The sequence below is a fragment of the Peromyscus eremicus genome, chromosome 11, assembly GCF_949786415.1.
Source record: "Peromyscus eremicus chromosome 11, PerEre_H2_v1, whole genome shotgun sequence".
NCBI lineage: Eukaryota > Metazoa > Chordata > Mammalia > Rodentia > Cricetidae > Peromyscus > Peromyscus eremicus.
Genome location: NC_081427.1, coordinates 69,700,997 through 69,728,310, shown reverse-complemented (window position 1 = coordinate 69,728,310; position 27,314 = coordinate 69,700,997). Strand labels below are relative to the sequence as shown.

General features: G+C 39.1%; 2 protein-coding genes across 2 annotated transcripts in view; both read right to left on the bottom strand.

The window, feature by feature from the left end:
- Nucleotides 1-27,314, bottom strand: part of Adgrv1 (adhesion G protein-coupled receptor V1) — a 474,255-nt gene that overhangs the window by 337,645 nt on the left and 109,296 nt on the right. Inside the window, exons 45-56 of the mRNA XM_059276309.1 lie at nucleotides 26,571-26,746; nucleotides 25,409-25,533; nucleotides 21,374-21,531; nucleotides 21,133-21,279; nucleotides 20,724-20,831; nucleotides 17,417-17,681; nucleotides 16,583-16,705; nucleotides 10,631-10,853; nucleotides 10,104-10,308; nucleotides 4,812-4,958; nucleotides 2,450-2,705; nucleotides 722-924 (exon numbers count right to left, since the gene is read on the bottom strand). Coding sequence (XP_059132292.1) covers nucleotides 722-924; nucleotides 2,450-2,705; nucleotides 4,812-4,958; nucleotides 10,104-10,308; nucleotides 10,631-10,853; nucleotides 16,583-16,705; nucleotides 17,417-17,681; nucleotides 20,724-20,831; nucleotides 21,133-21,279; nucleotides 21,374-21,531; nucleotides 25,409-25,533; nucleotides 26,571-26,746 — 2,136 coding nt within the window. The remainder of the gene's footprint in view (nucleotides 1-721; nucleotides 925-2,449; nucleotides 2,706-4,811; nucleotides 4,959-10,103; nucleotides 10,309-10,630; nucleotides 10,854-16,582; nucleotides 16,706-17,416; nucleotides 17,682-20,723; nucleotides 20,832-21,132; nucleotides 21,280-21,373; nucleotides 21,532-25,408; nucleotides 25,534-26,570; nucleotides 26,747-27,314) is intronic.
- Nucleotides 7,290-7,887, bottom strand: LOC131921790 (large ribosomal subunit protein uL22-like). The gene has a single exon (XM_059276547.1). The coding sequence runs from the start codon at nucleotides 7,855-7,857 to the stop codon at nucleotides 7,303-7,305; it is 555 nt and encodes a 184-aa protein (XP_059132530.1). The 5' UTR covers nucleotides 7,858-7,887; the 3' UTR covers nucleotides 7,290-7,302.

Sequence of the window (27,314 nt, the reverse complement as noted above, 5' to 3'; positions counted from 1 at the left end):
CAAATATCACTGCATCTACTTAACGGCATCTGATGTGTTTACAGTGTCTAATATACACTTTATTAACCTCACACGTTATTACTTATAAATGTACTACTTAAACACGTGGTGGCATTGCATATCAAGCCCAGGCAGGGCCTTATGTATGCTAGGCTAGCAATTCAGCTCTGAGCCGAATCCCCAGTCCTTATCACTATATGCTACACTAACGTTATGAGACACTAAGAGCAGTACTAGCATCTCTGATTCTTGTGCACTACTTCAGGTGTGTCTGCCTGTTTGGTCCCTCTGTGTCACTGCATCACTAGCTTCCTTTCCTCCTCACACAGAGAGAAGGCAAGGTGATGAGATGTAGCCAGGAAATGTTGGACCTAAGTCATCTAAATGTTCATCTTATTGAAGTCATTGCATCATGAAGTGAAAATTCTCTCCTTGCAAGCAAACAATAAAAATAACTAGACTGACTTGGAGATTTAATTCATTCCATTGTTAAAGCAGTTAACCAATTATCTTTGTAGTGTGGCCAACAAATCAGACACATAATCAATCTAAATTCAGTATTTCAAATGCATTTAAATCACTCTAAAACAAATACAATAAATACACTATCATTTTTCCATCTGATAATAAAATATTTTAGCGGAATTTTTAACTACTGAATTACAGTTTTATGGTTAAAAGCATCCTAGCTAATCTCATATTTATTATAATCTATACTTACTGGCAAAATGGCAACTTCAGCATAAGTTTCTTTTACGTTTTCTTTCATTATTATTACGGCATCTTGCAACACATAATCTTCATTCTCAGTAGCTTGATTATTGATGTGCAGTAAGAAATTGGGTTTCGCTATCAAATGAATGGAAATGTCCCCAAATAGTCCTTTGTCTCGAACAATATGTAACTGAAGAACAGTGATGTTCTCTAGGAGATAAACGTGCCTCAGGTTAATGAGCTGTTCTGTGTTCTGCAAATGTTGCAAGCAGTCATGGTGGAATGTGGTCTCTAGACAGTTAAGGAGGCAGAGATAGCACAAGGACCGCATCCTATGGGGTTTTCTGTGTTTTGTCTCCTTTTTTCCCAAAGTCGTGCTCAAAATCGTCCTCCACTCTTGCATGAATCTACTTTAGTCCCTCTGTCCCTACAGTGTAGCCTGCCATGCTTTCCATGTCATGCACCTGAAGTAAGTCTGATAGGACCTTACAGAAGTGGACATACGGAGGCACAACAGAGGTGAAACCTGCCAAGTCCTCAGAAACTTCTTGAAAATGAGTACTTAAATACACAGTCACAAATTAATACTAATCATTAGAAGAGTGATTTATCATTTCTATAGTGAGGTGTCAAAGACAGGGTTTAAAGTGTCTCCTAGAACCTATTATTTTTTCATTCTTTAGTTTAAAATAATTTGTTACATAAGACATTAAAAATGTTTATTAATATCCTCACCAGTCTAAGAGCTTCTAATGATTGTGTTTATTATCAAAAGAAACAATTTAATTCCTACAAATTACTGTGTTTTAAAAATGTTTATTTGGCCGGGTGGTGGTGGCACACGCCTTTAATCCCAGCACTCAGGAGACAAAGTCAGGCGATTATCTGTAAGTTCAAGGCCAGCCTGGTCTACAGAGCGAGAGCCAGGACAGGAACCAAAACTACACAGAGAAACCCTATCCTGAAAAAAAAAATGTTTATTGAATGAGACTGAGAACATTATTTTATTACAGTCTATTGTTTTGGGTCTTGTGCATACAGAGAGAAAAGGTCCCAGAAATATTACTACATACCACTTTTCCCATGAGCTCTGTGATTAAAGGGAATCTGAAATCTGTTTGCACATATTTTTATCTGAAAATTTTTAAGCCATTTTGTAAATTCATTCTAAATACACATTATATATAACCTTTTATTTCAATAGGTTGATTGATCATAACCTATTAGAATGTTTATTCAACAAGGGATATGAGTAGTTATTTACATAAACATTTCAGCACTCTAAGGAGATAAGGACTGGCCACAGTACACACCACAGGGTGAAATCACTGTAATTACTGTTTGGGGTAATGTAATTAACACCTCAGCACCAAGTCTACCCCACAGTGTAGCTGACTATTCCCTACATCTACTAAAAATACAGGAAATTCGAGTGTGGAATAAGAACAAGTAAAGAAACTATAGAAGGGAAAGTAAAATCCAATCCCTGCTACTAATGCAGCTTAAAATTAACATTTCTATTATAAAAGCATGCTCTAAAAAATTAAAAACACTTTAGTAAACATTATTGCAAAGTGGCTCATAATTATAAAATTTAAAATAAGTTAAAAGGAATATAAACTATAAAACTAAAAAAGTCATATAAAAAAGAAATTCACATTCCTTTCAAACATTATAATCAAATTATCCAAGGAAACTTTTTATTAGAACTTAAGCAGTCTTTGCCAGGACTTACCTGTGGGCTCTGGCACTCTGGTGAAAAGAGAATCAGTATGCCAGCCAACCACGCCATAGGGCGAGTCACTGGGCAGGATGGTTAGCATGGACTTGCTTCTGTTCTCATCAACAGTAGCAGCTTTTGATGGATCTTCAACCCCTTCTGTGATAATCTGAGTGAGTGTCACAATCACGACCTCAGATAACTCCGGCAGATCGTCCGCAAGAACAGTCAGAGTAATTGTAGACAGTGCCTGGTCCTCTGTGAACGAAATCTGAAAGTGAAATTTAAAAAGACAGTTTTGCTTATATTGGGATTAACATTATGTCATAAAACGTGTCAATTTCTTATTTTCTTTTAATATGACCACAATTTATAAACCAAAGATGATTCTACAACATAATATGATTTTACAAACAAATCAACTGTCTTTTATATTAAAACTAGAGGATTGTTTGAAAAAAAGTAAAACCTTTCAAAAATGAGTTAATACTTGTAGCCAAATTGTCATGTCTTGGTGCCTACTTTCCACTATAATACAAAGGACAGAGTCTCTCAGGAACTGCAGTGAGTGGTATTATATGTAAATCTCTAGAAAATGAAAGTGGTTCAGCAGTTTCAATGTTTTCATCTACAAAGCTGCTGCAGTAATCGATACTGCAGATGGTGGTATCACTTAGCGGTGAATACCAATTCAAAAGAGAAGAGAAAGGCAACAGAGATGCAGGCCACAAGCTCCCTCTTTCCTTTCTGCCTCCATTGTCTGATGTCAAATTCAAATTGCTGGCAGCATCCGAGGTCCTTGCTGACAGGGGTCTGCCCACTGCTTGGATGTCATTCCTACATCATTCATCCTAATATCCACTTCCAAACCAATTATTCGAACTATCATCACAGGCTGAGGCCTCCACCTCTCCTGTGAGCCAAGCCCGGTTTATATAAATGAAGTTTTATTGAGATGCAGCCAAACAGACTTGATTGAACACAGTCACTAACTATAATAACTTCTCTATAGTACCTGGCACAATTGTGCTACAAAGCATAGTTATTTTAAAAAAAACAAACAAACAAACAAACAGTACATAAAATCTGAAGCATTTACTATATGACCCTTACAAAAAAATCTACTGATTCCTACACTACATAAAAATAATTCTTTCAAAAACAATGTCAAGGAAACAGGCAATTAAAAATTTTAAATCTTAATCATATTCATATAATAAACTAGAGAAATATAATTCAATGCATACAGAAACAGAAATACAACTAGTGGTTTTGGTAATTTGCATAGAATTAAGTGTTAAACACAAGAAAATGCTAAGACATCCTTAATACATTGAAGTGTCCATCACCTTTGAAATGGTAAGAACCTGAAAATGCTAAACTGTTACTTTTTTTCCAAGAGATAATTTAATGAAAGTCCTTTAATAATTCTTCAGAGAAACATTTGGGCAAAAAACTGACCTATGAAATCCCAGAAACACATGAGGTCACCCTTCCCACAAATAGATAACAAAAGGCTCCTTGAACCCTCTCTGAGTCAACCATCCCTTTGGTCATTCTGACTACAGATTTGAAACAGAGCATCAATTTTAGGCTAATCTGAGAGATGAATGATGTGATCCTCAGCCCAGACCCCTTCTTGTGGCTGACAATCCTTAGCTTTAGCAAATGTTCTCAATGAGGCCCACCTAGAGGCACCCTAGGACTAGTAACTACTGAAAGGAGGGATGCCAACGGATCAGGCCTGAACTTGGGATGGCAGCCAAGGACCAGCTTAGACACAGGACTCTTCCCCAGAATCTACCTCCACTGGAACTGCAATTGCCTGTGCATCTGTTGGGAGCATATCACGAAGGTCCTTGTGCCCACAGATCTCCAGAGAAACCAGGAATGTTAAAAATATAGGATGTCTTTCCAATGGGAAAGATGAAAAAAACCTGTTCTTCCATCCAGAAAGCTGAGAATTAGAAATGATTAACTGCCTGGTGATCTGCATTATCCGTTGGGCCAGGCCATATCAAGCTCTTATAACCAAGACCTGAGGTAGCTAGTAATCTAAATGATCTCTGATAGCCAGAGGCACCCCAAAGCTCCCACAACCAGGACCAGAGGTGGCCAATAGCCCAAATGACACTATCTGTATGACTGAAACCAGGCCAGATCCTTAGAACCCCTCTTCTTGGAGGAAGTATTTCTTTTATGGAAAAAAATAACAAAACTAGCCTTAAATTGTATTCCACTATGGTAGTTAGCAGGAAGCCAGTGTTTACACAGTCAAACTCAAATATTCCTTCCAACAGGCAGGATTTGATCCCATGCATCAGTGAATGATAATCATAATTTGTAAGTGTCTTCTATAATTCTGTAAATCACATACCACTCCTGAGGTAGGAAACACGTCACTGATACTTCCAGCTGCTTCCCATGCTACAGTTATGCGACCATGTGTTCCTTTCAAGCGTTCAACATTCAAGGTTACCAGACTATCTCGCTCCATTTCTTCCACTTGTTTATGCAATGAATTCTGAAAGATACACAGAAAGGCACAGATGTTCCTTGAAATACCGAAGAAATCTCTTCTTTGTTTTGCATTACTACATATCTGCAAAGTTCATGACTCTGAGCAACATGAAATGGTAAGTGAAACACAACAGTTATGAACAGTGATGTAGTATAAGGTGTTGTGCTCAGGCCTATACTGCCCAGAGGGCAGGAAGACAACAAGTTGGAGTCTGGCCCAGACTATATAGTGCAACTGTCTCTACAAGTAAGTACATAAGCAACCTAAAGCCACAAGAAACCATTCACCTTATTGCATTGATTTTATGTTGGTCTTCCTGACATATTTTGCTCAGTGGGCATATATTACTTTTATACCCAGCACACATTTCTTTTTAAAGCAATGCACACAGCACTGAAAAGTCTGTAGAATAACAAGAACACGAACTGGAATGGCAGGGAAATTCTTTGCCTCTGTGTAAAGGCCCTTCAGGTCTCCCTCTCCTATTAGCAAATTAAGAGTTAGCCCCAGAAGTCTCCAGTGCCCCACCCAATGCCAACCACATCGTGAGAACCGAGAAACTCTTCTCTGATCACTTGCTAATGTATCTTACACTTAAATCCATGTCCTGTGAATTTTTCAGTTAGCTGACCTATTTCTTTTGATGATACTCTATTCTTTAGCTCGTGGTCTGTGCAACTGTTCTTCCTGCCAGAAAAAAAAAAAAAACTTTGTGCTCTGTCATAATCCTTTCTTCCCACCCATCCTTCCTAGTCGTGTTTCTTTGTTTTGATTCTAATGTCCACCACGCTGTATCACTCTACCAAACACATGCAGCACCTCATGCTAGCTTTTTAAAGAACTTTTCCTCAGAAGGATACTTTCACATACATCCAACCTTTCGGCATCATGACATAAACTTATTATCTACGAGTCCATGTTTAAGAATCATACAATTGTGCTAGCTAAAAAACTCTCATAATGTTTTAAGTAAGTTTATGATTTTTGCATCCAGCCACATTCACAGCTAGTGACATGCAGCACTAGGTTGGACACAAATCCCTTCTTAAAGCATCCTCGATTTCTCAATAAGGCAAAAATACTGAGAATAAAGATGCTTTTTAAAAAAATCTTTCCTGTAGGGTTTCCCGTGTATTTTTAACAATGACCATCTGAAGAAACACCTCCTTAATGTTTATGGAAATGTTAAGTTGAATAAAGATCCAACAGAAGAGGATATTTTATACAGCTGTTCAGTGTTGTTACACATGTTTCAGACTAACAAAATTGTGCTCAAGGTGATCAAATACTCACTAAACACCAGATTTTAAAATATGCACATAATTTACTCAGGAAAGACAAGCCTTTCCTTGGCTCCATGGTCTTCATTACTGATGGTTAGTAAGATGAGGCCTCCATACAGCCAGAAGATGTACCAGAAATTCTACTAAGCCTCATCTAAAAGGTAGCTGTCCAGATGCAGGTGACCTGAACTGAGGAACTCTGCTAGGGAATTCTACTGAAGGACAAGCAGGAACTCCAGACCTTGTCCACAGGCAAGGATGAAGCCACAGGGGTTTTATGTATCTAGACAAGCTTCCTGAAGCGAGACTCTGGGTGAGAGGGTGGAAGGAGCCTATGGGGTCTGTCACCTCTCAGCTTCTCAGCTCATTCCCCCCAGCTTTTCCCATCATAGTTTTCGGGAGCACGGAGAAGCCCCTGTGAATATTATCTGTACTCCTGCAGGATGGCAGGCTCTACCTAGTGGTGCAGCTGTAAACATGGCAGCCTCCAGCTCATGTACCTTACAACTTTAATGAAAAGAAATAGATAAATGACCCAACTCTTAGTGTCCTTAAGAAGAAAAGGCAGGACATGAAGGTTCAGACTGTGGGCACCAGTTGTCAACCTCACAAGCCCTTTCTGCTAAGGTGTCATTTGGAAAGAGGCCTGGAGAAGTTAATGAAAATGTAAGCATCTTGTACAGAGGGCTTCTATTCCTGGATCTCCCCTAATATACAATACAAATCTTAAAAGTTGACCTATACTACATGGGACCCCTGTTCACAGTGACCACTGAATGCTTGAGATTACCTCATTTCTAAATATAAAATGTATACTGCAATTTAAAGACAAATAGTAAAAAAAATGTAAAATATTTCAGCAATGGTCTTTTACACATGTTGAAATCATAGCATTGTGGACATACTGGGGTAAATAAAGCATACTACTTAAACTGGCTTTCCTTGCTTCTTTCTCTGTTCAGAAATGTGTCTACTAGGAAACAAGACTATAAAACTATTCTTATGCTCACATTCTATTTCTTTTTTTTTTTTTTACTTTTATCTGCATTTATTTTATGTGGAATTTATTCCCGTGCCATAAGTTTTTGTTTCTTCAGTTTCTTCTGGGATATCTTCTTCTTCTGCGCAACCTCCTCTTCTGGCTTTGGAACAATTTGTTCCTTTTCAGTGAGGATCATCTCGATGTGGCAGGGGGAGCTCACGTATGGGTTAATCCGGCCATGAGCTCTGTAAGTCCATCGGCACATCTTAGGTGCTTTGTTCACCTGGCTGTGTTCAATGACTTGAGAATCCACATCCAAACCCTTAAGTTCATCATTACTCTCTGCATTCTTAAGCATGGGCAGCAAAAATTCAGCACTCTTTTTAGGCCACCGGCCCTGTGTCCAGCCCCACTGTTTGGCCTGGGCACACCTACCGACTCCACCATTATACCGCCAGAAAGGCACACATTGCTTCTTTAAAGTGACATCTTTCAGATATTTGGTGGCTTTTCGGATATGCATACCCTTGATGGCTTGGGCAATTTCATTGGTGTTCTTAAAGTGAACCCGAAGATTTGAACCTTTTGATTTGCATGATTTCGTAGGGTTTCCTGGGTCAAGCGAGTAGCGAACCATCTTCACAGGTCACCTTAGGCTGCTTACAGGAAGAGGGCTGGAGAGATGGCTCAGAGGTTAAGAGCACCCGCTGCTCTTCCAGAGGTCCTCAGTTCAATTCCCAGCAACCACATGGTGGCTCACATTCTATTTCTATTCAGCCTTTGTCAAGGTTTTTCCATTTGTTCCAGGGAAGGGCCAGATTGGGCAACAGTGTGATCTGCCCCCTACAGGCAGATGAGGATAATGCATGGACAAACCTCTTCTCCTAAACCAGCTTTTCATACAGCTGTCCCTAAGGAAGTGAAGGGTAAATTCACGCTCACAGATCCATCAAGTGATAATTACTGAATTGTCACAGTGGCCTCTGATCAATATCACTTTCCACTTAGAATATGTTCACAATACAATAGCTAGAGTGATCCTTTTCAAAGGCAAGTCATGGACTGGAATGCCATGCCACTTAACACCTCCGAATTCGCTGCTGCCACTGAGTGGCTTGTCCAGGTGCTAACAGACTGCTGGCCTGTAAGACCAAAGCTCACAAGGCTGACCATCAGCTGGTATCTGAGAATGTGGTTTTCAAAAGGTCTCTTCCATTCCCTGACCCAGTGAGTGCTTCCTATGTATAAACAGTTTATACAAATAATATGGTTTATGCTGGCGTCAGTTCTCCTTCTGGGATCTAAAGTTTTGACATGTGTAAGGCGGAGGATGACCACTGGCCAGCTTGCAATGAGAACCCTGGCTTTGAGCCTGTCCTAAGGTTCTCTGAGTGGCCAAATTCTCCAAGTGTTGCAACAACACAACTCAATGCTAGAGAAATTTGGCTCGGTACATTCTGTATGACTCCATGGATAATTAATTCTTGGAATATTACCCCTAGTTTCTTCTGGGATTTCCTCAAGAGTATTTTCCATGTATGTGTGTGTGTGTGTATACATATGTGTGTATGTATAAATATTTTGACATACATCATATATAGAGCATGTAATATACACATGTAACATATTACATGTGCTATATGTATATGATAATATATTATATACATAATAATATGTATATATAATATATATGTATAATATGTGTGTATATGTGTGTGTGCATGTATATACAAGACTGACTAAACACCCAGTACTGTGAACATTCCCGGTGAGTCACTGAAGCTGGAGATGGTCAGGGGGATTCTGAAAGCATCTCTCTGTCACTAACTGAACTTGAATAGGAAAACAGTTCTGTAACAGTAACAAGAGCTTTCAAGCAAGCAGAGTGAGGACTCAGCTTTCCAATGACAGCATAGAGAGGTGTGTCAGCCCAGTCTGAGCCATGATGACACACGGTAACACGCAACCAACCCACCAACTCCACGTCCACCTTTGTCGTGGCTGTGCTCCTAGTGGTTAAGCCTATCTGAACTGGACTTTCCTTATACGTGAGGGATTTTGCAGAAAGATACAGTAGCTGTTGATATAACAAGTTAATATGTCTGAATGCACTTTGAAGACAGGAATAAATGACACAATATGAGTGTCTATCTTTCTTCTCAGTGGTAACAGAATATGAAGTTCAAGTATATGGAGAAGATTTTTAAAGTTCTTCCTAGAGAAGAACAAGGCAAAGGCATCTACATGTAACACGATGGAGGCCTGTACAGCTATAAGCCTCCCCACTACACCCACATTTGATGTTATATTTATATGTGACATGTGTGATAAAAATACACTGTGTAGTATATCTAGATCTGTTTCATTATTACCCTCTGAATTACAGTTGTTGCTTCTTTTGTTTGTTTCTGTTTATTTTTTAGTTTTTCGAGACAGGGTTTCTCTGTGTAGCTTTGCGCCTTTCCTGGAACTCACTCTGCAGTCCAGGTTGGCCTCGAACTCACAGAGATCTGCCTGCCTCTGCCTCCCGAGTGCTGGGATTAAAGGCATGCACCACCACCACCCAGCTGAGTTGTTGCTTTTTTTAAAGATAGTACCTGAAAGCAAAATACTAGGACAAGACCAAATAATAATGTGTTCTACTCAAGACAAGTGAATAAACAAGAACAAACTAGGATATAGTATCCCAAGAATCTAGTGTTTGAGTTTATAAACCATAATGTCAGTAGAATTCACTTTAGAAGACAGGGTAAGGAGTGAGGCCGAGGCAAGGCAAGGGACAAAGACCGAAAACAGGTCAAGTGTCACTCACTCCCTGAACACTTACTAAAACTAATTTGTCAATCCAACAACTTTTCAGTGTAGAATCTTCAGTCCTTTTACCTGGGCAAATGCTATCACTCCATAGGCATCGTCATTAGACAGAACATTGACTCTCACGTAACTACTGACGCCAATCTCTGCTCCTCCTTTTGGATTCTTAAGTTGAACTCTGAAGGATTCTTCTTTCTCTGGAACTGTATCATCAAGGATGTTTACTGCTATGATTGCTTCCTTATCACCAGGTTCAAATATCAGTTCACCTAAACTAGCATAAGAAGCACGTATAAAGATAAGTCAATGATGACCAATGGATGATACACACAGTATATATTAGTCCCCAAATCCTTATAACACTGAATAATACTGGTCTTACAAGGATCAAAACATTTCATAAGCAAAATTTTCATATAAAATATTTATATAATACTGATTAACTTGGTAGACTAGATACTAAAAGTATGGATAATAAACAGATTTATAGCTTATTAATAGCTCTTTCATTTTATGTAAAGCATTCACTCAGTCAATGAGATGGAGAAATCTGGTACCATACAAAGCTATGGTTAGATTAAAAGCATTGAACCTACCTAGGAATAAAGTCAGACTGGCTGGAGATGTAAGTCAGCTCATAGAAATGCGAGTGAGTAGCTCCCACTAAAGCAATTAAAGTTTTGCTTGAATTAAGTGACTTCACTGTAACAAAAGCTGCATCATGAGCAGCAGGTGCTTCCAGAACAAAAGAGAACTCATTCCGCTCTGAATTCCAACAGTAAAGAGCCGACTGTTGTTGGCCAGTTAGAAGTACATGGACTAGAAGAAGGAAAGAAAAAGAACAGAGCTGAAACGCATCCTGTGCCCACACATGCTCTCTTCACGGCTCCAAAGCAAAGCCTTTCCAACTCTCGAAGCACCATCTGAGTTCTAGACTAAAGCAAATGTGGTCCTGTTTTTGAAATGACAGGATATAAGAAATTTTTGAGTGTTGTGCATTGACCAATTCAGCTTGACAATGTGCACATGTCTGTTCAAGAAATGAAAAGTCGCTGGCGGATAAAATGAAAATGGATTTTGCATTTATTTGTGTGTATCTAAACTTACATAAAAGTAACTTGTCAGAGCAAACAACATTCATTGTGTCACCACCAAATGTTTCACTTTCATATTTCTTCTCTAGTCACCATCACATACATTTATAATTGACAGTTGTAACAAATATAAACAAAAGTTCTAAATCATCTGAGTCCATAATTAATTAGAACTTTTATTCTTTCTGCCACATGGATTCTGGGATGAAACTCAGATTGTCGGGTTTGGCGGCAACAGCCTTAATCACTGAGCCATCTCACTGACACAAGTTTTTAATTTTAATATATAAGTTCTAATCTATATAGCTGTTCTTAAATATATTTAATAATTCCTGTAGATTGAGATTTTCTTGTTGTTTAACAGTTGAAGTTTTCAATATTAAGAAGAAGCAAAATACTTATTTTCACTTGGCAAATTATTCAAGATAATTAATGCAAAGCATATGAACAAACTTCTGACACTTTGAACATACTCTGCTGGAGCACTTTTGATGCTATCAGGACTCATACTTTTGTTCGTTCACAGTAACGGCATACATGTGCAGCTCTACAGGCGAAGAAAGGGGTGGCTTCAGATGCTACATAGAACACTAACCGCTCTTCAGACACAAATGGAGGAGGGCTGGAAACCATAGAGGAACATACACAAATTCTAGTGCTGACGGAAACACGCTGGGGCAGGACCGTATCCAAGACTGAGTAAGCATGAAAATAACATGAATCCGTAAAGGCTGACAACAACCTTCTTCTATGCTAGCGCACAGGTCACAGTGGGAAATCCTACACACTGACTCACACACATCAAAAACTCTTGGTGATTACTGCTTGGCCACTGTTAATGTATTAATTAGATTAACTAATTTAGGTACTGTTGCATGTAACTAAGCGTTGCATAAAGGTAAAGATCGGAAAAAAATGTTATATATTAGAATCTTTAAATGGCAAATATTTTGCACAAAGTTTTGTAAAATTACAGACATTCCAAAATAACATGACATTTTTAAAAGCTTCCCTTTTAAAGTAGTCAACGAAAAGAATCTCTTTATCTCTGTCTCTATGTCTCTCAGTTTCTCTGTCTCCCTTTTATCCTTCTCTCCCTCCCTGTATCCCTTCCCACAAAGGCACTATAAGTTTTAGGATAAAGACCACAATCATTTAATTCCCCATTTAAATGACTTAACTAATCTTTCTCTGTTCATGTCCCTTGCCACTGTTCCTCACTGCTTGTGCTTGGATGACATTGGGCTCTTTCTGGTTGTTTCTGGAAAGCACATGCTCACCACCACTACCTGACCTCTTTGTATCATTTGCGTTCTTTGCCTAGAGCCCATCTCCAGCTCAATTCTTTGCCTCCTGTTTAACCCATAATTCTTAATCCCGTGATAACTGAAGAAAGCTTTGTTAGGTATGTCATAACTGGCTCAAGTTCTCTCCAGTATTTTATTCAATTATTTCCTGGAAATCATGTTATAGTTATAGTTGTGTTTGTCACATGTACATGCACACACACACACACACACACACACACACACACACACACACACCACACACATCTCTTTATCCTACCACATGCTACATTTTTGCAAGACAGAGACTTCATGTGATTTGAACTGCCCTTGTTCCCACAGGCTTTGCCATTGTGACTGCCACCTTTAAAAATCTATTAACTAATAAAGGAGCCAAAAATAGAGAAGGAAGCAGCAAGTCTACATATCCTTGCAATACTAGTCCTGTTCATTTTCCCCTTACATTTTCAGAAATCAGTCATAGAACTAACCACAGCGTAAATATGTGAACCTATGCCCCGGCTCCAATCTAACATTTTTAATAAAACATTTGACATATACAAAATAAGAAATCCTTTGAACACTCTTTAATGCATACTTTCAGCTTTCAGGGATTTATAATAGCTATTCTAATAATTTCCTACAGTCTTTTCATGCCTCTACCACTTCAAGTCACAGAAACAAAAGAAACAGAGAGACCTCACAATGGGCTCTTCATAAAACCTCTGGCAGAATTTTCCCTGAATTCTTTTGGAAAGTGTACCTATTATATTTTTTAAATCCTTAAAAGGAATTCTATAACCTCAATTAAGAGCCCATCTGTGCAGTACATTTCTTCCTTGAAAACACTCATTAGGCAACCATTGTGACTATCAATAAGTGACTTGAGTAGACTGTCCATCCATCTGAAAACCTGAGGTATAAGAAAAGCAGAAATTAAAGGCCTAAAATTAAAGGATAAGTAAAAAAAAAAAAAACTGAACAAACAAAATGAAAGATGTTCTATTCAGTAAATCAACTGTCGAGTGAATAAGAAAGCCAGTCTTACTGTACATCACAGGACAGCATCACAATGCATGTCCACATCTGTGTGAGCAGGGTAGGGATGAGTCAGGTCTCCGGGTACAGTGAAGCAAGTGTGGAGGCTGGAAAGCCATACAATAGACCAAGTAAAAATTAGAGGGAATACTACGAATGTAGAGCCCAAGAGGAAGAAACCCGGAAACAAAGGAAATTGTGTTTTTCTCTCAGTAAGAGAACTTGGTAAAAATAAACAAACAAAACCAGGGGAAATGCTCTCATTCAAGCTCAGTGGTTGAGGGAGCTCAGTGTGACCCAGCCTAGAGCCACAGTATCTAACAGAGAAAGCGAGAACCAGGATTCCATGAAGAAAGGAAGCACAAGCAGATTTCTGCGGTCTGTGCCAATCCTTCCAGCCTCCTACCACTTACTCTGTATGTCTTAATTGCAGTTTTACCTATCTCCAAGCATCAGTCTCTAAATCTAAACCTCTGATTCCTCCCCCCCATTCTCCTGCACACCTCTAATCACCTCAGTGTTTTACCATTACTTTCAACTACAGCCACCTAGAACCAAGCTGCTGATTGCTTCCAGTAAATTAATTCTTCCTACAGTCTTTCTTAATTTCAGTATCAGCAGCCTCATAATTGCTGAAGTGTGGCAGTTTTGCTGCCCACATTTGAGTAGTCAGCAGAAGTCTTCATGAATGTTCATTGCTATATGTCTTGTCTACAAAACTCCTGTGCATCTGAGGTCCCTTTCAGCTCAGGATGTTCTTTTAGTTGGTCTAGGTGGCTGCAACACATTTCATTCACATTTCTTATACCAAAGCTAGAGGACATTGTCAAAGAAGGGCTTTGATCAGCATGTGCCTCTGAAATGCCTTTATGGACTTCTCTACCTCAGTCATCCTCAGAGTCTGAGCTGGGAACTGCTAAGAGTCCTGGGACACTGAGATAACCTGTGAGGTCCAGACTGTTTCTACAGCAAATCAGAGATGCTGTTTGGCTACTTCACTTCATTCCTGCATCAGCAAGTGTCCTGAGTCAATGTGACTGCTATCCTGTGACAGAATGAATGCAGATGGGGACATGAGAATCCAGATGCAGAAAGACAGACAATGCTTGATCCCTCTTCTCCAGGCGAAGACCCTTTATATGATATGAAATGTTTCAGATTTCAGAGATTTTCAGATTTTAGAATACTTATATACATGGCCAAAATGTACTGAGAAATTAATCCCAAGTATAAACATAAAATCACAACCATTGTGGTACACACCTTTAATCCCAGCACTTCTGAGGCAGAGGCAGGTGGATCTCTGTGAGTTCAAGGCCAGCCTGGTCTACAAAGTGAGCTCCAGAAACAGCCAGAGCTATGTAGAGAGACCCTATCTCAAAAAAACAAAAACAAAAACAAACAAAAAAAACCCATAAAATTCACACTGCATCTTATATTGGTAAGAGTAATCTTACACAATATTTTTTTTAATTTTATGCCTAAAACAAGGTGTTGTGGGCATAATTTTTCACTTGTCACATCATTTCAGATTTCAGATGTTCACAATATGGGCACTCAACCTACATGAGAGTCTTAAAAGTTTGAACTCTTCAAAAAAGAGCCTACAATGGGCCTTAATGGACAGACCAGCATGTAAAATCCCAGCATGAGCCTGCCAAACTGAGTTCAGTCCCCAGGTCCCATGTAGAAAAGCAGGGGGGGGGGGGGCTTGCTTCTGCAGACTCAGCATGTTACAGTGCAGTGGAAATAAAACTATCCTTGCACGTCCACATGTAACTGTGTCATGGGCTCACCCCCAGGGCACATGCATGTGTGCACACATACACAAATAAATAAATAAATCTTTAAATAATAAAAAAAATAGCTGCAATGGTGGTTGCCAGGAGCTTACATTGCAGAAAGTGGAAGGAGGCTAATCAAAGAATAAGATCTACAGCTGTTGATAATTTCTGGAGAGCTCATTGTACAGGGTGGTAACGGTACTACTAACCATGAGTTGAAAACTCAGAATAGGCTAGGAGAATAAATCTTGAGTTTCCATTACATACACACAAACATATAATTCACACTTTGGCCTAGAGCTATCCATAACTCCAGTTCCAGGGGATCTGTCCTGGTTGGGTTTTGTCAACTTGACACAAAGATAGACATATCATAAAGAGGGAATCCTAACTGAGAAAATATCTCCAAATATTTGCCTATAGCAAAATTCCATGGGAGCATTTTCTTGATGAATGATTGATGTGGGAGGACCCAGCCCACTGTGGGCAACACAGCTCAGGGACTGGTGGTCCAAGACAGTCTAAGAAAGCAGGCTGAGCAAGCCCTGAGGAGCAAGCCAGTAAGCAGCACTCCTCCACAGCTTCTGCTTCGGTTCCTGCTTCCAGATTTCTGCCTTAACTTCCCTTAGTAACCTGGGAGCTGTAAGGTGAAAGTAACCCTTTCCTCCCCAAGCTGCTTTTGGTTTGTTGTTTCATTGAGGCAACAGAAACCCTAGGACAGGATGCAATGCCCTTTTCTGAACTCCATGGACAACAAGCACACACACACTTACAGGCAAAACATATGAAATAAAACATGCATGATTTGCTCTCTCCCTTCAGCTACATCACTTCCTCTTCCTACACAGCTCTGTCACATCCTGTCCGCCTGTATAGACCTCTATGGTTCACTAGTTTTGGAATTAAGGTATGTGCCACCACACCTGGCTCTGTTTCCAACGTGGCCTTGAACTCACAGAGATCCAGACAGATTCCTGCCTGCCAAGTGATAGGATTAAGGGCGTGTGCTACCATTGCCTGACTTCTTTGTTTACTTATAATGGTTGGCCTTTTTCCTCTGATCTCCAGGCAAGCTTTATTTATTAAAGCACAAATAAAATATCACCACATTTCAGCACAAGTAAAATATCACCACACACACAAAGCACAAAAAATAAAATTAATGAATCAGAAAGTATCAGTCTTTTTGAAACTCTGGGACTTCTGGATGATTATAAAGATCTGATGTTATACTCCTACTAAAATAGTCTCTGAGAGCATACTATTTTATCTAAATTAAATGAGAATGGAGTCAGTCTGCTTCCCACACTGCACTTAAGATGGGCCAGCAACTGAAAATTCCTTACCTATTCCAGAAGCTGGTGTGAAGGAACGGATTCTGTTAACAGTAGCAAAGTCCAGGGATTGGAAATATCTGAAAGATGACTTCCCCATCTCCCAGACGAAAATGTCAATTGAATTTCGATTTCCTGTGATTAAGAAATAAAAAGCAACAAGCTGTACTAAGAAAATGACAAAATTGCACAAAAGAACTATAGTGAAACATTAAATTCAATTAAAGAAAATTTTCCATTTTATATATATATATATGTGTGTGTATAACAATAAATACACAATATATAATGTATACAATATACATATACAATATATATGCAGGAAACACTGCAAGCCCTTTCTGTTTTTATCACATGAAGCACACACACATACTAAGACACACTAGGAGACATACTCTGTCACGTGAAGCACACACACTAGGACACAACACAAGAGAGAACAGAATGACATATGTATTCTTATATAGATTGTAATTTGAATAGTTTTATCAAAAGTCACTACACACTATCAGCTCTATAAATTTCTCATGATATCTCAAGTAGAGCCATATAAAATTATAACTTTTGGAAGACTGACTATAAAATCTTTATACACCTTCTCACATTACCCATCTACTCCTCATCTTATAGGAATATAAGTTTGAAACGGTAGTTCAGCACAGCACAAGATCACAGGTATAAAGCCTTCTTTTTGGGTAAAATCCATTTCTAACTGACATTAATACTTTCAATCAAGAAAGTCAATGAATCCTCAAAACAGAGAACATTTCACATAAAAAAGACAATATAATGCTATATGGTTTTGATAGTAACTGTACATACATTACAAGCACCATATTTCCTCACCTAGAAAGGTATTTTTGGCAAAAAATAAGAAAACATCATCGCCTGAAGACAAAGCCTCCACTTGTGTTATCCCACTGACCGACACTTCTTGAAAGTTAGTAAACCGACTACCAGACCATGTGAATAAAAGGGCATTTCGTTTGACATTAGCCTGGGAAATGGCTAAGAAGACAGAGCCTCCTCTGCTGAACAAGGCCATGCCCAGTACACCTTGGACAGGCAATGTCTGGTGTAAGGCAAAGATGCTTCCACTCCATCTGAAGACCTGTAGGGAAAGTCCAAACACAAAGCCCTTATGATCAGGAACTGAGCACCTGTGATAATCTAACAGGGTCATACACCCACACTCCTGGAGCCTTCTGTTTAGTTGGGAGAGTAGTGATATAATAGAAAAATAATCAAACTGAGTCTCTCTCTGTGTCTCTCTGTCTCTCTGTCTCTTTCTCTCTCCTCCATCCCGTGTGTGTGTGTGTGTGTGTGTGTGTGTGTGTGTGTGTTCGTAACGAATAAAAGAGAAGTTAGTTGAGAAGAAATCGGCATAAATATATAGAAAGGCAATGGCAGTAGAAATCCAAAAGTAGAAGAGAATTGAACTGAGTCTAAAACACAAAATCCTTGACACCTTGATGTCTTCACCAGCATCTCAAACAACAGAATACAGAGATATCTTCGCCCTATGGTAGCAGTCCTATATTTTGTCTTCATGATAGCAAGACATGGAAGGTTTTAGGATAAGTATCCACAGAGTTAACCTTAAAAGAAAGTCCATAATTTACCTGCTCATTCTACACCCTGGTCACTTTTTACAAAGAGTTGTAACACTAGTCAAAGTTTGGACTTTCGGCCAAGCATTAGGCTGGGAGCCAGGGATGCAGTGGCTTTTTCTAAGAGTCCAGCAATTATTAGAGAAGGTAATTAAGTTGTCAATCAGTGAATAAATAGAGACTGCACACTGAGAAAGAACCAAACATGACAATTAGGGTGGGAAGTACAGAGAGCAGATGTCCTCAGGGAGTCAAGTCAGACATGTTGGCTCTGAAGAAGAAAGTTTGTCTTGTTCTAGGCAAAGATTAATCCAATTTGAAAGGATGCTAAGGGAATGGGGGACTAGAAAGGTAAGGCATATTCTTTGGGGTGATGACATAATTTACAGTTCCAATGTGGGTCTCTGAGGCAGTGAAGAATAAATATGAATGATTCCACTAAGACAATGGTCATGCTGCAGCACTGGCCTGGAAAATGAGGAACAATGGCAGTGCTGTATAACATACAGTCTATATCAAAAACGGGAAAATTTCTAAGTGTAATTGAAAGCTGCTGAACAGTTTAACATGAGAAATAACACCAACCAATGCTGTTTAAAAGGTAACTGCAAATTCTCAACAGAGATTGGCTCTGTAAAGATCAGGGAAGTCTAGAGATGGGCTGAGATAGGTTCTAACTGTCTCAGTGAGAAATGATTGGGGGATGCCTTAGGGAGATTATAAGTAAAATGATGGAGAGAAGCCTTAAGGGGATAAGAAGTGGATAGATGTGCCTGTATTCTAAATATAATTGAGATATTCATAAAAAGCACTTAATGGTAACAAGATATAAAAGAAAATGAAGGAATAATGAAGCAGGGATATCCCATAATTACTCTTGAATGATTCCTCTTTATGAGGCTGCTATTGCCTGACATTAAAGCAAAAATGAAATGAGCTGCGTGGAGAAAATTTAAGTTCTGACCAAAATGTTCTGTATCACACGCTTAAAACTATGCAAATGGGCATGGAAGGAAACAGACAAGGAAATCTAGAGTACAGAAGAAAGGCTTCATATGTGATTTGGAAGACATTGGCCTACAGCTTGTATGTCAAACCACAGACTTATAAAATTACTCAGAGAGAGTACAGAGAAAGAACAAAACAAATTAAACCGAGTTCTAGAAAACTCCAAGATATCTCTGGGAAATAATAGTGATTGAGAAGAATGGGGCAGTAGGGAGGAAGAGGAAGAGAAGGAGGGAGGGAAGAAGGATATAGGGAGGGAGGGAAGATGAAGGGAAGGCAGAGGAGGGGAGAGGAGGGCAAGGGAGGGGCAAAGGGCAGGAAGGGTTCTGACAGATGGAAAAAGAGAAAGACAGAGAACATAGATCCATGGAACATTAAAGAGGTTTCAAGTCTGAGGTATGCCGACTGCCATACGCAGTCACAATGAGGACACACACATCTCAGAAGACCAACAGCCCAGACACCATTGGTGTGCATGAGATGTCCTATTAACTACTTACCTTTTTTTAGGGTGAAGCACTCTGACAAAAGCACCTGCACCTGAGGGAGGAGTTGATTTGGGCTCACAGTTCTAGGGCACCACCCACCACAGTGGGGAATGCAAGGCAGTGGGAAAAGGAGGCAGCGGGTCCCACTGTATCCACAGCCAGGACACAGAGAGAGATGAATGCGCATGCACCACTCACTCTCACTTTTCTATTTCCTGCAGAATCGCAGCCTATAGAACGGTGCTGCTGGAAGGGAAGGGGGGGTCTCCTGCCGCAGGTGACCTAATCTAGATAATTTCTCATAGTCATACCCAAAGGCTAGCCTTATCTAGATTCTGTCAAGTTGACGATGGAACTCAGACCAGTAAGGAGAGATTTCTTCATAACAGAGAGAAAATGGAAATATCAGGGAGGAGGGCTTTCTTTTTAAACTGGGCGGTGCTTGAACATTGTGCCCACTGTAAAACCTCCTTGAGAGAGAATCGGCAGCATGGGGGAATAGCGAGGGTCTAAGAAGGCAAGAAGGGCATGGTGTGAGAGAACAGGATTCCACAGACATGGCCCCACTGTGATGGGAAGGGAGAATAAGGCTGGATTTCCAGTGTTATAAAAAGGAGTAAGCTCCCTTCTGGCCGATCTCATTGCAGGAGAGTCATTCTCTGAAAATGAAGAGGTGCCAGGCATGTACAGAAGCCTGAGTGACAAAGAACCATCAAGTAAGCACCGTGATGACAAGACGAGTGTGCTAGAAAAGTGTGACACTGGTGATGTGATCCTGAATGCCCACTTGGCAATGTCCATCATGAGTTTTTAGTGATACCATCTGCTGAGCTGTGATCTTTCTCCACAGTGTTTCCCAGCCCAATTAGACTCTAATCAGATGCTCATGCTATTATTAGATTAGTCTTCAAAAACTGACGATGCCCAGTCATTCCACATCACCACCGTCAAATCATGGCCTTTGTTAAACAAATCCTATAGGCCACATGGGAACAGATCTCATTGGCATGTTTGGGGAGGGGGAATTTTACTTTAAGAGACTCACACCTGAGTTAACTCAGAATCATTTCTTTGACTTGCAATGATGAAATAATCTTGACTGTCTGAGGTGAAATGTTGTACTTGACAACTTCCTGAAATAATGATTGTCTGAACCTGTAAAAGAGTAGTAATAAACATTTAAAGTCTTTAACAGTGGAAGTCACTGAATGCAACAACACACATTAGTACCTAGCTGAAGATCTGAGAATGTGTTTAATTGGTAGCGTATGCTTTCCTAAGTGCCATTTGAAGACAAAAATAGCCTTGAATTACGACACTTGCTACTATGTGTATCAATTGCAAAAAAAGTTCTTTTTTATTTTAACATAGAACATATATCCTCTTTCATTTTGATTAATCTTATGAATTTGAATTGCACTTAAGTAAAGAATCCACAGAAAAAGGAAGAATTTACCAGGAGTAATTTGAATCCAGAAGTGACCGTGTACACACTGTTAATAGAAGGCTTTTCTCCATTTTTCCCCCCATGAGTAATGACAAGATAAGGGGAAACACCAACATTAAAGGCCTCACAAGTGTCAGGATTTTCTATATTTAAATCCTAGGAAATACAAATGATATTAGTAATTAGTGCTATATCAAATTTTTCACATACATTTTAGTTTGTGTACCATAAAGCAAAGAGTGATGTTTACCTCAACTGGAATGAATGTCCCTTGCCATCGGTAAACAACTAACGATGATTTTCTGAGCATCACACCGTAAACTGAATCTTCAACAGTAAAGAAACACCAGCCAGATGCTGTCTGGTCCAAAAAGCTTTGAAATACAGAAAAGACAAGATCCACGCCCCCTAAAACAATGAAATAAATCATTATGTATGTGTATATAATCACATCTGAACCTTATCTCATTTGAATTATTATTTAAACAGTGAAACTATAGAGCATATTAGAAAGAGGATGGCAATAATGGTGTGTGTGTGTGTGTGTGTGTGTGTGTGTGTGTGTGTGTCTGTGCCTCTGTGCCTCTGTGCCTGTGCGTGTTGTAAGTTAAAGTGAATAGACACTAGGAAGCTTAAAAAGAGTATCTAAAAATACCAATGTTTTTAAATTAGTGATATTTTGATCTATCTCCTACAATCTTTTCCAAGTGTATTAAAAATTAAAAAAAAAATATATATATATATATATAGAGAGAGAGAGAGAGAGTGTATATATATATATATATATATATATATATATATATGTTTTGAAGAGAAACATGCTAAAATTACTTCTATCAACTTCCATAAAGATTGTCAAAGGACAGATGAAATTTAAAAATGATAGATATATCTTATAAAAACATGCTAATGGTACTATCAAACTTAATCTCACATTTTTAAATGTCTGCTCATCCAACGGTTTCTCGGTTTCTATTTTATAGACTTCAGAATATCTGTGCAGACTCACTTCAATTGACTTCAAGATTTTATCAAATTGCTATATATTATACATCTCCTAAAATTTTGTATTTATAAATACTAAAAGAGAAAACCCCTAATTAATGAGGAATTATTATTTAAAAAAATATTAGTTCTATCACGTATTGTCATGACTATTTCCCAAAATAAGTCATTTTTAAACTTTAGCTAGTTATGGGAACATATGGAAGAAGAAAAACAAAACGAACAACTTAGGTGAATTACTGATCAGATCACTTTTAGTTCAAGAAGACACAACGTATGTAGCATCCACTAGAGACTTTCCTAAATGCACCAATTGCATTCTTATCTTGCAGCCTTTCAAACAAGTTCACAGCTTTTTCATTAAGAGTCCTAAGTAGAAGTGACATACAGACAAATCTTCAGTCCTGGGACTCAAGAAGATGGGAATAAAGATTAAACAGCTGCCACTTGGGACTGTTCACTCTCAGGAGTGCATCGAAAAGCCGATTGGGAAAGCAAAGCTTCTTTGTCTTCTATAGCTGTCCTATATATGACATGTGTATGTATGTGTGTGTATATATATATATATATATATATATATATGTGTGTGTGTGTGTGTGTGTGTGTGTGTGTGTATGTATATATATATATATGTTTGTGTGTATATATATGTATATAAACATATACGTATATGTATATATAGTTGTTTCCTATCTTCTGGGCAATGTTGCTACTTCCATTTCTCTTCATAATTTTCAGTCTTTCTCTGATGCCTGGACCTCTTCAGCAGCACTGTAGTAAGTTCCAATCACTCCCAACCGCACAGGTAGGAATTCTCTGAGTTCCAATATTTTATCTAGACCCCTATCCTCCCAGCCAGACTTTCAGAAATAGCTGCATGTAGTTAAAGTCTCTACTACCACTCGAAGAATTACTCAGTCCCTGTCCCCTATACAAATAACCTTCGCTGTGCTCATGTGTGCGGTCCACATTAGTAACTGTAATGGTTGCTGTGGTAGGTTCTCATCTTACTGGATGCCCACCTGAAGAGGCACACACAGCTTCTCCTCAGTTCGAACACTCTCCTTTGGCCTTGTCAGCAATCCTGCATGACTGGGTTTCTCACAAGTTATTTCAAATCTCCTCTCTTAGGTCATTATCATGTCCTTAGCCACACAATATGCACCTTTTCAAAGATTGGTCTGCATGCTTATCCCCAATCTAACTACACTCTTGTTAGTCTCTCAATTCTCATGAGCTTCAACACCATATGTGCCAAAACTTCCATTTAATCTAGAAACATCTCCTCAACTCTAACTCAAATGCAAAATACACTTAGTCCACATCCCTTATTCAAATAATACCTCTTTCAAAATTCTCTCTCTTAGATGATGGCATGACCTTCTACCCAACTGTGTAAGCAAGAAACTTGGGTCATCCACAGCATCTCACCGTGATATTCAGTTCATTACTGGGTCTAAGCTACCTAACCTGCTGCCTCCTGTTCATTACTCTGCATCCTTTTTTTCTCTTCTGTACAAACAATTCTTTACATGACACTATGGACAATATCTATAAAATATAAATATGGTCACACCACACCATTCTTCATACCTAAGTCACTGAGAGGCTTTTCATTAAACCTAGGATGAAGATTAGCATCCAAGAACTATTTTTCAAATTCTTTAAAGATTTGGCCTACCTAACTAATCGAGACCAGTATTCCCTCTTTCTCTTCTGTTCACTGTCCATTCAATATCTTCCCTTATATATCAGCTCATGACTCAAGTCTCCAGCCTTGACAGCCTTTCACTGCTGTCTCCAGCTTCCTCCCATCCAGTTCTCTCATCCAATCCCCATTCATCAGTCAGTCTCAGTTCAAACATTGATTGTTGTGGAATAATTATTTTACGTTTGTTTATGCTGTGGAACATTTATTTTTAATGATGCAAAGATGTGTCACATTATTTTATGTTGCATTTGTTTACCTCTGTGAAGCTGTGTTACATTACCTGTCTAAAACACCTGATTGGTCTAATAAAGAGCTGAATGGCCAATAGCAAGGCAGGAAAAGGGATAGACATGGTTGACAGGAAGAAAGAATAAATAGGAGGAGAAATCTGGGAAGAAAAGATCAACGAACAAGAAAAGAAGGGGCCAGCCGCACAGCCACATAGCCTGACATGGAATAAGAAGGAAAGAAAAGATACACAGAAATGAAGGTAAAAGCCCAGAGGCGAAAGGTAGAGGGGATGATTTAAGTTAAGAAAGGCTTGCAAGAAACAAGCCAAGCTAAGGCTGGGCATTCATAAGAAAGAATAAGCCTCTGTGTATTTGTTTGGGAGCTGCATGGAGGGCCCCCAAGAGTAAAAAGTAAAAACAACCAACTATAACTGATTCTCCTTGAAAGTACTCACTTAGTATTTTTTATTTTATGTGCATATATACATGTCTGTTTGAATATATGCCATGTGTGTGGGTACCTGCAGAGGCCAGAAGAGGGTGTCAGGTCCCCTGAATCTGGAGTTATAGGCAGTTGTGAGCCTCCTGACAGGGGGCTGGGAACAGAACTCAGGCCCTCTGGAAGGGAATCAAGTACTTTTAACTGCCGAGCCATCTCTTCAGCCCTCTCTTACATTTTACAACTTTCAATTTCCCCCTTTAAAGCATTATTATCATTTGCAATGGGTGGTGATATTTTATTTGTGCTGAAATGTGGTGATATTTTATTTGTGCTTTAATAAATAAAGGTTGCCTGGAGATCAGAGGAAATAGCAAGCCATTTTAAGTAAAAAAGAAGTCAGGCAGCAGTAGCACATGCCTTTAATCCTATCACTTAGCAGGCAGGGTCTCTGTGTGTTCAAGGCCAGAGTAGGGAACAGAGCCAAGTGTGGTGACAGACATGAAGTGACAGAGCTGGCCAGGAAGAGGAAGTGATGTAGACAGAGAGCAAATCATAGGGCAGAACAGCAAGGCAATAAAGGTGTGGGTAGACAGGAAGTCACTCTATTTGGAAGCTGCAGAGTTGGAGAGGTAAGGTTGGCTGGCGGCTTTCCATATTTCCCTGATCTCTCTAAGGCTTTCACCCTTATATTTGGCTCCATGTTTTTATTTAATAAGGCCATTTAGAAATCTGTCTACAGCAATGCAAATTGATTTTTATTTCTGGCAATGTGTAAATTCTAAACTTTGTGAGCTGAAATACACAATAAACATTGTGGATGCAATAAGAGAATCAAGTACCTGTTCTGTGGGTAATAGACCAGTAACATACAATTCATGGAAATAAAGTGAAACGTACTCATGCCAAAAGCTGTCTCAGACACTGTCTCCCACTGCACACTCACAGCTAAATCAAGGCCATTCGTTCGTGAAACATTGAGGTATACACTCCTGTTGGATTCTTCAACATCTATAGAGGTAGCACTAAAAGAAAAACAAATGGATTTTGGAGAGCAAAAAAGGATAATTTCTAAATATTTAACATACATATCACACTGCCAGAATATTACTTAATATACTTGTAAGTTTGTACACCCCAATGAGACCCACAAATTTTATGCATTGGAGAGACTAGACTACAGTTTTCAAAAGTATTCACTTATGGATATTTTTAAAATAAAAAATACAAATGTAGACCCATAGCCAAGCACTTGGCCAAGCTCCTGGAGTTCAGCTGAAGAGAGAGAGGAGGGATTTTAGGAACAAGGAGGGGTCAGGATCATGATATGAAAAACCTCAGAGACAGCTGACCCCAGCTAGTGGGAGCTCATGGGCTCTGGACTGACAGCTGGGGAACCTGCACGGGACCATACTAGGCCCTCTGAATGTGGGTAACAGTTGCATGGCTTGATGTGTTTGTGGGTCCCCGGGCAATGGGACCAGGACTAACCCCGGGTACATGAACTGGCTTTTTAGAGCCCATTCTCTATGGTGTGATGCCTGACTCAGCCATGATGCAGTGGGGAGGGGCTTGGTCCTGCCTCAGCTTGGTATGCCAGCCTTTGTTGACTACTCAAGGGAAGTCTTACCCCCTGAGGAGGGGATGGGAGTGGGACAGGGGGGATGTGGGGGGAGCAGGTGAAGGGGAGAGAGGGGAACAGGGGTTGGTACATAAAATGAAAAAAAAATTAAATAAAAAAATACAAATGTGACACACTCCAATACTCTTATCATAACAATGATTAAATATCTGTCACATCACAATATATAGTCAAACAATGTTGCCATTCTGAAATCTCTTCACACAGAACTCAAATATCTGATAAGAAATATATGAAGTAGGAAATTTTAGCCTATTAATAAATAAAGTTAGAGCTCCTAATTATTTAAGATATAAAAATATTTGTCCACTCCCAGACATTTTAAAAATAACCAGATATTAGCTTTCTTCTACATCTCCTCAGTTCAAACCTGTTGCCTATTTTGTTTCAAAATGTTAATGTGTTATAAATAAATCATACCTATTTTCAAGGGCAGAAATACTAAATAGTCCCAAAGGGGCCTGGTTTTGCAAAATTGTTATCAGGGTTTGAACATGGGTCCCTAGTCGAGCACCTCCAGTTGGATTAAACAGGGTACAGACAAAATGCTCATCCATTTCTGGTTCTGTGTCTAATATGGCAGAGATATGCAGGGCCTGAAAACAAAATGAAAAATAAAGTTAATAGAATATGATCCTTTTTGAAACACACGTGGAGAAATTTACTAAACATTTTTACAGCATATTTTTGAAACATGACTTCTGTTTACATTTGATTCACATCATGTGATGGCTACATTTGTTTCAAGATACTATCGCGGGGATTTTAACCATGTGATCTGCTACCCTAAAGTGTCTAAAAAGTAAGAGTTGATGGCAATATCACTCAATGGAGATGGAGAGATGGCTCCACGGTTAAGAGTTGCTGCTGCTATTCCTGAGAACCCAAACTTAGTCCCAGCACCCACATCAGGCAGCCCACAACTGCCTGTAACCCTAACCCCAGAAGATCAGACGCCCTCTTCTGGCCTCCATGGGCACCTGCACTCAAGTGCCCAGACACATATAGACCAACACATACATATGATTTTTAAATAAAAATAAATCTTTTTTTTTCAGTTTTCAAAACAAAACAACAAGAACTGATTACAATGTTAAATTCATGTGCTGATTTCTGTGACATTTTTGTCCCATCCAGGCTACATAATTCTATTAACCTCATCCC